This window comes from Suillus paluster, assembly GCF_016628075.1.
Source record: "Suillus paluster strain FC165 chromosome Unknown EDB91scaffold_610, whole genome shotgun sequence".
NCBI classification, from domain to species: Eukaryota; Fungi; Basidiomycota; class Agaricomycetes; order Boletales; family Suillaceae; genus Suillus; species Suillus paluster.
In genome coordinates this window covers 1-12,316 of record NW_024538170.1, presented here as the reverse complement: position 1 = coordinate 12,316, position 12,316 = coordinate 1, and the positions used below count along the sequence as shown (strand labels likewise).

Sequence of the window (12,316 nt, the reverse complement as noted above, 5' to 3'; positions counted from 1 at the left end):
GCAATGATGTTACCGACTTTGCTTTCGGAGACCATGAGTCTTTCACCCAAGATGATCTGGATCCTCTGGCTGTAGTTTTCTCCTTGAGCTTATACAGCTGAGGCAATCGTTTCTTCATGGGAGGAGTGTATGTGATTCCTGTTTGTTTAGTCTTTGCCATATTGATACCACCACCGGAAAGGATTGTTGAACCAGGGAGTGCACTTAGGCTTGATGACTGGGAGGTACTCGACTCCACTGGATCGTGCTTCCATCAACTCCGAACCGTCGGCATCAGCTCATTTTCTCTTGTTTAGTCATGGAGCAACCAGATTTGAAGTTATGTGCCTACCGGAGCAAGGGACCGATTTGATAATCCAACCGGATCATTGTTCTGGTGTCATATTACTATAAAGGACATATCCCCTTGCTGTTAGTCATTCAGCAACCTGATGTGAAGTTCTACCGGAGCAAGGGACTGATTTTATAATACAACCGATCATTGTTCTGGTGTCATATTACTATAAAGGATATTTTGCCTTGCTGTTAGTCATTCAGCAACAGTCATGTGCCTACCGGAGCAAAGGACCGATTTGATAATCCAACCGGATCATTGTCATATGACCATAAAGGATAATGAAGTCCCAAAATATCTCTCCATTTAGGATATATATAGGTTGGAGTCACCGGTGACATTTCAAGGTTCAAGATTAAGAGGCTCCGGCAGTAACATATACTTCTTTCTACTCAGTGTCACTGGGTGTTGGTCTCAGAAGTAATTCAGGTATTATAACAGGAGCTCAGGCTGAAGCGGTAGGTATGAGTTAGAGGATGCATGTAGGCAATCACAACAATAATTGATGGATTATGGCATTCAGTGTCACTGCCAGAAAATTATACTTCCCGGTTAGATGATGTATGTGAGACGATATGAACACATTGCATGAACTTCAGTGAGGACACTGGCATCGTAAAACATGCTCCAAGGGAACACTTCAAACCAAATAACCCATTCTATGGACATGAACAGGCTTCTCATTTGTGCACATATTTTATTATTCATCTCTTTGCTTGTCCTCAGTATCCCCTATCATCTTTGAATTCTCAAGTCAAGTTGCAACATTTCATTGCCTATGGTTTGCACCACACCAAACCGCATGGCTCTGTCACATTTGCTGCTCTTGTCCTCCTCCAGCACTTGAAGCACTGCCGGGGGATGTTCAGGAGACTGGCTGTATGTATCTGCATTCATGCTGGCCTCCAAAGTCATTTGTGATGACACTTACTCGAGCAAGTCATAGGGTATAGCTGAATAGGGCCTGTATGCAATGTTTGAGGGTATAGCTGTATGCTGCTCGTATACTATATGATAAAGGTCCAAGTCTGTGTGTTTTTACATTTCTAAATTATATGGACCGGAAACACATGAGATGTTGAGGGTATCATGCCAATAAATGAGTGTTGACTCGCTGGCAGATAATCTCTTGTTCGGTTTGCTGTCAGGTACATTGCTTAAGTGACCTAATACTGTGCGATACACATACATGCTTTTGTCTACCAACCCTTCAACTACTTTGCAATGCCCCCATCCAACTCATCAGTGGACAGCCCAGAAAAGACTAAGAAGCAAAAATTGACGGAGGAAGAGGTGCTGGTCTTACAATCTCACCTAGAAAAATGGAAGGAAGCAGCCACTGAGGATAGAAAAGTCATTCTGAAGGCGGCCACAAAAGAGGCCAAAGTGCATGCCCCTGCTATGCATGCCCAGTTATTGAAGAAGAGGAAAACAGTGAGCAGTTGATCTTCTAATGTTATACATGACTGCTGACTTTTTTCATGATGGATCAAGATGTACCGGGAGTGGTTCTATAACCGGAGAGCTGAAAAGACTCGCAAAAAGAAGTTGGGTCAGAAATGGAATGCCCGGTCGGTGATAGAACAGCAGCACAAGGAGGAGATCATTGAAAAGACCGGAGCAAGGCCTGGATCGGAGGAATTCATCAAAAGATACCAGCCAACCCTCACTGCAGTCATGGCCAGTCTATCAAAAGAGCAGCTGAAGGAAGCAAAGCAGACTGCGATAGAGTGGTCTAGCGATGGTCCTCCTACAGAGGTCCAGGCCGAGTTTGCAAAGAAGAAAGCACCCGGTATGATGAAGGACCTGGCGACTCAGTTATGGAGGCACGCCGGTATGAGGATATTCATATTGTCCGCGTGGAAAACGGAGGAAGGCGAAGTGAGGATCAATGGGTGAGTTCTACTTTCACCCTCAACCGGTAAAGATCGCCTGATCCGGTTGGAAGAATTGACTTCAATGAAAAGTTGGAGGGCAATAGTTTTACAGGTACAAAGGACTGGAAGCCCATGATATCAGAGTGGAATGCCTATGCTGGAGAAGAGTTCGGTGAGCTTCTTTTTCCACAATCTTGCATCATTCAATCAGGCACTTATCACACTTGGGGATGATACCAGGAGTTGACCAGAATGAAGATGACGACGACGACGAGGGGGATGGGAAGAAGAGCAGAAAGCCAAGGGGAAAGAAGGATGATTATCCTTTGGAGGTGGATACCTATGGGCTTCCGGTAATACCGGACGTTCAGAACCTTAACTTAGAGAGCAAGCAACATCTCATCCGGACGTTCCTCACAAAACACTACAGTCAGTTTCACAAATCATGCATCTGGAGTGTTGATCAACTGACCAGCTATTTTTCAGGGTTTTGCAGCCAAAGGGCAAAGGCATCTGTGCCATGGTCCGCAGTGATGTATGCTCAGGGTAACTTCGTTGAGGCAAAGTTTTTACCTACCGGTGGCAAGATCAAGGAACCTTCAAAGCTTCAGTTAGTTGAAGTCGACCGGCTCTTAGAGTTCTGGTGTCAGAGACAGAAGGACAAGGTTCGCCCAACCTTTGAATTCAAAGCCTGGGAAGGCCACGATAAGAAGATGAGAGAACCGGTAGAAACAATCTCGGGCGAGGATTCCGACACCGGACTCAGACAATCCGCAGCAGAGACCAGGGTTCCGGTCAAAAAGTCAACCGGAAAGGCGAGCAGGAGGGAGGAAAAGAAGTCAAGTAGTGAGGATGAGGGTGATGAAGAAGAAGATGAAGAAGATGAAGAGGAGGAGGAAGGAGACAAGGAAGAAGAAGATGAGCAGGAGGAAGAAGGAGAAGATGAAGACGATGAAGAAGACGAGGAAGAAGTTCTCCCATGTCCACCTTCAAAGTCCAAACATACCAACAAGCGGGGCAGGGTTCCTCCGGTTCAATCTGATTCAGAGGAAGAAGACTCTCGCCCGCCGGTCAAGAAATCCAAGATGATTGTCAGGCACAATGAAGTCCCATCGCCACCTTCAAAGTCTCACCCAACCAACAAGCGGAGCAGGGTTCCTCCAGTTCAATCTGATTCAGAGCCGGAAGATTCTCCCCTGCCGGTCAAGAAATCCAAGGTGACTGTCAGGCGCAATGAAGTCTCATCAGCACCGGTTCATCCGGTGCAATCTGAATCGGAGCAGCAGGATTCTCACCCACCGGTAAAGAAATCCAAAGTCATTGTCAAGGGCAATGGACCATCAGAAGACAATACCGGTACCAGTTCTAGTCATCCACTGCCCTCACACCATGCATCTACAAGTCGCTCATTTGGTCCTGCATCAGGTGTCCGGACCATGAAAATTCAAAAGCGACCGGTGCCGGAACCAACACCTCCTTCCCCTCCAAAGGCCACCGGCAAGAAAACTGCAGGACAGGAAGCCCACATTACCAATCTGGAGCCAAAACGCTCCAGTAGAAATGCAAAGGCATCTTATAAAGCTCACTATATGCAAAGGTAATGATTTGGATAGATGGACATTTTATATTACAAGTATTGTAGATCGGTGTAGATAGTGCTTGACCGGATAGATACATCATGTTGACAGTTGAGGTATCGATATCAGTTGACATGCCAGCAATAAGTCTCGAGTGAACCCAAGGACTTGCTCCCTTGCAAAGGCCTCTTCCGGCGAAATTGCACCACCATCCCTGTCCATCTCCAACCGGTGCACTGCAACCTGCAAATCACCTACCGCCCGCTGAATAACAAACCCAATGGGATCCGGTTGACTGACGGCTACTGAATGCAGGTGATTAATCATTTAATATCTGACAAAATGAAGACTTACATGACTGATCCGGAAACTCATTGACCGGATCCGCTTGAAAACCCATCTCCAAGGGGCTCTCTACCGGTTGAATACTGTTCCCTATGTCCGGAACATGATCTACCGGATCTGTGTCAAAACCCATCTCCAGAGGGCTGCCTTCTAATTGAGTATCATGGATTGAATTGAAAAATGAGCAAGTTGATGTATTAGATATAGTCTAGCACCGTACCTGTGTTACCGGCCGGATGACTGACTTGCAGAGAGTTTGCCGGGTGAAGGGAGAGTCCATCATCTCCGGATTCGGGTAGAAATCCCATGTCAAATACATCATTGTCAGACTCCAGAGGAAATTCCATGTCCAGTGCATCGTCTGATTCCAGTGGGAATTCCATGTCTAACGCTTCTGACTCCGGAGGAAATCCCAGGTCCAACATCTGATATTCCTGTAACTCCGGTGCGGGTGCGATGTTGGATGACCGGTCGTCGTCAGACAGTGTGGGGAATTGCATGTCCAAAGTGTCAGACATCTGGTCATCATCAGACAATGGAAATCCCATGTCTAATGACCGGCGCTCCTCGGCGGTCATCTCCAACATCTTCAATGTTTTACCATCCTTCCACCGGTCATGAGCTGACAGGATATCTAAATCTCCAAGACAAATATCAATTGTCAGTGTGACAGGCCGGAATGAGATAAAACTCACATTCAGCCATGCTTGAACAATCCATCAAAGGGTCGTTGTAAGTGCGCTCCTCGTGTTCCGGCTCTAATAAGTCAAATACTAGTATGCCGGATAATGTCAACAGGTACATTCCCAAAGGCAATGATTTCTCACCTTCATCCTCACTAGATAGTTGTAAATATTCTTGCGCAATCGCCGAGGATGACATGGTTTTCTTCCTTGTGTTGGGTGCCTTCTTTAAATTGATGTTCTTCATGCGATCACCGGAACAATGAATGTGTTCTACTGTAGCCGGATGCTCTGCTGGCGATAATTTGATAAAGATGACGTGTCAACAATAGCATCCACACAATGAGAAATAAGTAGCTAAAAATAGATAATGATGACGTGGCAACAATGGCCCGGGCATCCGGTGATGAAAATTTTTCACAAGTGTTTGTATTGGTCGCTTCCGGGTGTCTTTTTCACTTGCTCTCACTCAATACTCAGCTCATCCATCTGCCAGTGCAATTTTCTAACTACCCAGATGTCATCCAACTCCACTTCTGCTTCTGCTTCTGCCGCTGCCGCTGCCAACCAGGCGCTCATCGCTCTGATCGCCAGACTCAATGAGATGGCTGAACAGGTGCTCCGGTCCCAGTCGGAGGAAGAGAAAATGGGATTGAGCCGGAAGATTGCTCGTGAAGTGGTATGTTTGATGTCCTTCTGTGTATTGCCTGTATTGATACCAGGGTCTCAGAATGACGCGATTCATTCGCATGGGAGGGTCGCTACCTACATCCCCCCTCGCCTGCTGTCCATGGCAGCTGAGATCTTTCGTGCTCAGAGGCGCACCACTCAACTGGCGGAAGTCCCGGACTGGAACCGCGTTGGGCACAACCAGGAGATGTGCATGAAGCATCCATTGTATGGTAAGACATTGGGTGCTGCACCGGCGGTCATCACACCTGCACCTGCACCTGCACCTGCACCGGCCCCAGCCCCAGCCTCTGCACCAGCGGTCACCACACCTGCACTGGCACCAACGCCCTCAAAGACACCAGCACCAGCACCAGTCCCACCTCCAGTCCCAGGCCCATCACCGGCGCCTGCACCTCAGCCTGTTCCATCCTCCGGTCAGTCATTACGGCACCGTTTCAGCATTCGCATCCCCGGAAATACAGCATCCGGTGCGACTGGACCGGCCGGACCCTCCAAATCGCGCAAGCGAGAACTCAGTACTAGTCCCCCTGTGCGTCAGTTCAAGAGGGCCCGGAAGCGTCTCCTCAAGTCAAGGGAAGTCTTGTCCGACACTGACTCTGACAAGGTGAAGCTGAAGGCGAAGAACAAAGGGAAAGCAAAGGGGAAGGGGAAAGGGAAAGAGAAGGCAAAGGCAAAGGTACCGGAAGATGATGAGGATGAGGATGAGGATGAGGAGATGGCGACTGATGTTGATGATCTTCCGGTCGTCCAGGCAAGTTTTTCCTTCTCTTTCACTTAACATTACTGACATAGCAACCAGCACCAGAAGTCGACACGCAACCCCTCCAAACACAAGGTAAGTCTTCATTGCCTTCAAACACAGTCGCTATCGACTGACAAAATTTACCGGACATACTTGTCCTTCCACAGAACAAGGGCGCTGCACCGGAGGGAAGTGAGACGGATGAGATTCCGGAAGATGACGACGATGATTTGGAGGGTGATGATACCCAAGGCAAGCGAAAGGTATGTTCATCATTTTCATTCTTACCGGTGGCTCATTCATCCTGATGCAGGCCACCGTCAAGCCGGGGAAACAACACAAACCGGTAGGTTTTACTTCTCATCGCACCGGTGATTCATATGGCTAACATATTTCATTAGTCTACACGTCCCATGGGCAAGGACCACAGCAAGAAGGGCAAGGGCCAACAACCGGTGAGACGTCCGGTCAATATCATTTTTACTATACTAATTTGTCATAGCCGGACGTCAATGGACCTTTACCTCGTTGCGAGAGATGCCGGTCGAAGCATGTGCAGTGCATCCCGCGGTTGACGAAGAAAGGTGAGGTTGGCCTGAGTTGCACCTTGTGCCATCAGTGGAAGATGGCATGCATCAGGCCCGACCCAGTGTCCGCGGACAGCACCGCTGTCACCACCATCACCCCCAGCATTGCCGCTACACCACCTGCAAGAGCCGTCACCACTCGCTCCAAGACAAGCCGGTCAAAGACCACCGGACAGAGCAAGACCGGTGGGCAGTCATCCAAAGGCAAAGGTAAGTCTCTTGTTTCCGGTCGTAGGTTTCCGGCGCTCATTCGCCCTTGTAGACAGGGATATTCGACATCCCAGTCCCATCCAAGAGGAAGAGGATGACGACGTCCGGATGATCGATGACACTCCGGAAGTGACTGGTACCGGCGGTACCACACCACAACCGGTGCCTCTCGCATCAGTAGACGATTTCCCCGCAGACCACTGGATTGAACCGGGCACTGACGACATGCCACCTCCACCACCGGTTATGGCCCCAGAGGACGACATCCGGGACTCACCCATCCCTCCGGTCCATCATCCACTCTCCCCCATCGCACCTTCTGGGTCCCTTCTATCCATCCAGCACCCTCTCGCTAATGAGGAGATGGAGGCCATGTTGGCCCAGATTCGCGTCGATATGGAGGCACTCCGGACACGCGATAGGATGGAAGTTGACGTCCGGCAAGATGACCTGGAGCGTCGCATCGAAGTCGCCGAAGGATCGGATGCTGCCATGACCGTGCAAATCGACCGGATACAGGGGGATGTGGACGCGCACCAGAGACTCATAACTGAGTTGTCCGTCCAACTTCAAGCAGTTGTGAGGTATATGAGGGGGGATAGGTCCGATGAAGGGACGGCAACAACCCCACCGGCATTCAATCCACCCCCCATTGTCGCCGGCCCATCCATCAGTGCATTCGGTCGCACAGTTGACCAACGATGTCTTCACTCCGGATGCATCTTGGATGAGCGCCCAGACCGGTGGTGATCTCATTGGCATTGAAGATGGCTCACCGGTCGCAAGACAAGCACGGGTGCCATCCACTTCCACCATCAACCCGGCACTCACCACGACAGTATCCGGCCCATCTGTTCCTCCGGGTGATGCACCACCGGTACCACCTCTCATTCTCCCGGTGGGGTCCATGCCTTCACCTGGCACCCTTCACGCATTGATCACCGGAGGGCCATCAAATGTGCTGGACAATGGTCAGTCCACCTCGGCTCCTTTGCCACGCCAACGATATGGACCTCTATCCCTCCAACATGGTCGGTCGGCGAGCGCTAGGCATGCTAAGAAGCTTTCCGGTGATACGGAGAAGTAATACTACTACATATTTTTCATGTTTTCATCTGTATTAGTAGTCTATTATGCTCTCAACATTGTGCGCTTTCAATGAGCAAGATCACTTATGAGATAATCGCACAGTTGACTTGCATAGCCTGCATTTCAGTCGCTAAGGAGTGTTTCTGTACCGGATGGGATATCATGCATCTACTGGTGATCATGCAGATCCGTCTCAAGTGCACATCCTTTACCGGCCCAACCGTCTGGATTGGACGTCCTGTACCGGCCCATCCGTCTCGACCGGATGTCCCATACCGGCCCACCCATCTCAATTGCACGTCATTTACCGGCCCATCCGTCTCAATTGCACCTCCGGCCCACCCATCTCAATCACACATCCTATACCGGCCCATCCGTCTCGATTGCACCTCCGGCCCACCCGTCTCAATCGCATGTCCTATACTGGCCCACCTGTCTCAATTGCACCTCCGGCCCACCCGTCTCAATTGCACGTCCTATACCGGCCCACCCGTCTCAATTGCACCTCTGGCCTACCCGTCTCAATTGCACGTCCTATACCGGCCCACCCGTCTCAATTGCACCTCCGGCCCACCCATCTCAATCGCACATCCTATACCAGCCCACCCGTCTCAATCGCACGTCCTATACCGACCCATCCGTCTCAACCGGATGTCCTTTACCGGCCCACCTGTCTCAATTGCACGTCATTTACCGGCCCATCCATCTCAATTGCACCTCCGGCCCACCCGTCTCAATCGCACGTCCTATACCGGCCCATCCATCTCAATTGCACCTCTGGCCCACCCGTCTCAATTCGCACGTCCTATACCGGCCCACCCGTCTCGACCGGATGTCCTTTACTGGCCCACCCGTCTCAATTGCACGTCCCATACCGGCCCATCCGTCTCGAGTGCACATCCTATACCGGCCCATCCATCTTGATTGCACGTCTGGCCCACCCATCTCGATTGGACATCATTTACCGGCCCATCCGTCTCGATTGCACCTCCAGCCCACCCGTCTCGATTTCACATCCTTTACCAGCCCATCCGTCTCAAGTGCACCTCCGGCCCATCCGTCTCAATTGCACATCCTTTACTGGCCCACCCGTCTCAAACGCACCTCGTTTACCGGCCCTATCACGCGGCCCACCCGTCTCCATTTTACCTCCTTTACCGGCCCACTCGTTTACATTGCACTCCATTACTCCGGCCCACTCGTCTATCCCACTGGATTCACTACTATTGTTGATATCCTATATAGTACATTCCTGTATTACCATCCATACTATATACCCCCGGCCCATCCGTTTGCCTCGGATACACCACACCCTCGGCCCACTCGTCTATCACGGTACAATTATTGCCACCGGCCCACACCGGATGGCCCGTCTCTATCAGTACATTGTCACGCCCGGCTGCCCGTCTGAGACGGGTATATGTTACTGTATTATGTGTACCCCCCCCAGGAATGCGACCCTCCGGGGGCGCACAAGGCTTTATTCGCTGTTCTCTTCGAAGTCATCTGTATCTCCTAGCTCCATGTCAAACTCTTGACGCTCATCCTCCCACTCCATGTTGACTTCTGCTTCGTCGTCTTCACTCATGTCTCCCAGCACTGCTTGTAGTTCAGCTAGTGCTGTGCCATCACGCGGGATGAATCTTCGCAAGTGTCTGGCGTGGAACAATCCGTTGAGCGGAAAACCTTCCAAGGTGGCTAGCGTATACGAGTTGCCGATTCGATCGACAACTCGTCGTGGGGCTGACCATCGTGGTTGGAGTTTGCATGTTGACGCCAGTGTGAATTCTAATGCATTAGCATAGACTTGTACGAGTTGTCCAGCTTCGAATATGACTTCACCTGTATGCGAACGGAGAACCTTGCGATCGAATGCGGCTTTGCGTCGTGCGTCGTGCGCCGCTGTATGATCTGCGCCATCCAAACGCTGTTGATCCACGTATGCCATATGGACATCAACTTCTGAAACGTTCAGTTCCGTTGACGCATCTGCTATTGGGGTCGGTTTGGTATTGACGACAAGACCCAGTAGGAGTTCTTTGGGGGAGAATTTGAAGGCGGGGATGATGCGTTCATTCAGTTGGCGTACGGCAGTGTCAAAATGATCTGGCCATGATCTGGCTAAGTTCCCTGTCTCCATGTTGTCATACTCATCCTCCCCCAATCCAGGACTGCACAACCATTTTAAGCGCCCCAAAAGTTTCCCAGTTGGCAGTTTTCTACTAGACCATTGATCCATGGTGCATATGCGGCGACAACATGATGCTTGGACTCATGCGCTGTACACCACTTGCGTACACTTCTGTTATCGAAGTGTGAGCCGCCGTCAGTCATGAATGTTTCAGGGGCCCGAAAGGTATGTGCTATGGCATTGAGTCCATCTACTGTTGTTTTTGCTGTGCCGTGGATTTTCAGCTTGAATCCCCAAACGTACTGTGAATATGTGTCCAGGATTAGTAGGACGTTATGATACCCGTTTTTGCCTTTTGGGAGAGCGAGATAGTCGGCTACTAGAAGTTCGAAGGGGTGGCGTCGAGTGATGGGGTACAGAAGTGAGTGTAGCTGTGTGGAGCCGAAGTTCTTGCATTGCGGGCACTCCAGCAGTGCGTTCACAATGGATCTGTCCAGTCTAGGGCTGACAATGTGGTCCATCAGTTGTAGCTTGGTGAGGTCCCTACCCCAGTGACCATTGGTGGTGTGTACTTGTCGCACCATCTCTGTTGCTTCCAGTTGTGATACGCATTCCAATCGTGCTCACGCTCACATGGATTTACCATCTGCTATATGCCATAAATGCCCTTCCTCAATCATGTACCCTAGCACATGATGTTGTGCTCTACGACGCTCGCGATTGGACTTGCTACCATCCAAGTTGCATAGCACTTCTATAACTTCCAGGAATAGAGGCTCTTGTTTGAAGTGTTCCTGTAATTCTGAAATTGCTGTATCAGTGGGTTGTAAAAGGAGGAGGTCATTCACCAGGCCGTGGGCTGTTTCCCAATCTTCGCTGATGGACCACACACTTCCGTCTCCATCCATCCGAGGGCGTCCTGACATATGGCAGCTTAGAGCATCTGCTGCTGTGTTAGTTGCTCCTGGGCAGTGTCAAACTGCTGTTATCTGGTACGCGAGTATTCCTTCTTGCCAATGTGCGTGTACCAGTGGAAGTTTGTCACTGAGGAGCATGTGTCCCGTAGCGCAGTACAGTCAGTTTCTACCTCTACTGGAAATCCCCATACTGTGGGCCCGAAATGGTCGAATGCGAACTTTAGTGTGGCAAATTCCAGTAAGTATGGTTGGTAGCGCTCTTCTGCCGGTGACGTGCATTTAGATGCGAATCCGATTGGGTGAATGCTGTTGACGGTCTTGCCTGATGGACGCTGTGAAGCAAACTGTTGTGCTAGTATGGCTCCGAACCCGTCTTTGCACCCATCACTAATGATAATGAAGGGTGTTCCATCGAACTTGGGTGCGCGCAGAATCGGTTCTGATACCAGGATCTGCTTGAGTCTAAGGAATGTCCTTGTGTGCCTTTGCTCCCAGTACGTGTCCAGACTGCGTTCCCGTAAGTATTGCTTATACTTGCATTTCCCCCCTTTTGCACTAGGGGGTGGGAGGTCTAAGTTCCGCAGTAGGTCTGTCAGTGGTAGTACTAGGCACGCGTAGTCTTTGATGAGGGACCTAAAGTACCCTGTGAGGCCTAAGAAGCGCATCAGTTCTAACAGGTTTGTTGGGACAGGCCAATTTGCTACTGCTGCGATCTTTGCTACATCCGGGCAGATGCCGTTCTGTCCGACTCGCGATCCTCCAAAGACGACTTCTTCCATGAACAGCTGTGTCTTGGTTGGCGAAATAGATAGGCCCCGTTCTCGACACCGCAGGAGAAAAAGACGTAAGTGTTTCAATAGTTCCTCAAAAATGTTGCCCGCCATGGCTCCATCATCCACGTATAACTCGAGGAGCAATTCTATGATGATATCATGTAGTGCCTGTGCTGTCAGATCACTAAAACATGATGGCGCACCATGTATTCCCATAGGCATGCGTTGATAGGCTTCATAGCCACGCCCTTCTGTGTAGAAGCACAAAAACGGTTGACTTTCTTCTTCTACCGGGATCGCATAAAAGCCTGCTGCAAAGTCCAGTACACAAATAAATTTGTGTCCTGCTAGGCGCTGC

General features: G+C 50.2%; 3 protein-coding genes across 3 annotated transcripts; 2 read left to right on the top strand and 1 right to left on the bottom strand.

Annotated features, from left to right (window-relative positions):
* Positions 1–1,558: 1,558 nt before the first annotated feature.
* On the top strand, positions 1,559–3,769 carry EDB91DRAFT_1090436 (uncharacterized protein; the record flags this gene model as incomplete). Its single annotated transcript, XM_041316640.1, has 6 exons — positions 1,559–1,768; positions 1,829–2,229; positions 2,283–2,383; positions 2,452–2,640; positions 2,698–3,636; positions 3,663–3,769. The coding sequence occupies 6 exons, from the start codon at positions 1,559–1,561 to the stop codon at positions 3,767–3,769; spliced, it is 1,947 nt and encodes a 648-aa protein (XP_041168357.1).
* A 118-nt stretch (positions 3,770–3,887) lies between these two features.
* EDB91DRAFT_1090435 (uncharacterized protein) lies at positions 3,888–5,015 on the bottom strand (the record flags this gene model as incomplete). Its single annotated transcript, XM_041316639.1, has 5 exons — positions 3,888–4,093; positions 4,143–4,283; positions 4,354–4,767; positions 4,829–4,906; positions 4,961–5,015. The coding sequence occupies 5 exons, from the start codon at positions 5,013–5,015 to the stop codon at positions 3,888–3,890; spliced, it is 894 nt and encodes a 297-aa protein (XP_041168356.1).
* A 318-nt stretch (positions 5,016–5,333) lies between these two features.
* On the top strand, positions 5,334–8,135 carry EDB91DRAFT_1305098 (uncharacterized protein; the record flags this gene model as incomplete). The annotated part of the gene is made up of 9 exons (XM_041325030.1): positions 5,334–5,495; positions 5,547–6,254; positions 6,309–6,344; positions 6,419–6,514; positions 6,565–6,597; positions 6,653–6,706; positions 6,754–7,048; positions 7,101–7,738; positions 7,788–8,135. The coding sequence occupies 9 exons, from the start codon at positions 5,334–5,336 to the stop codon at positions 8,133–8,135; spliced, it is 2,370 nt and encodes a 789-aa protein (XP_041168355.1).
* Between the last annotated feature and the right edge of the window lie 4,181 nt (positions 8,136–12,316).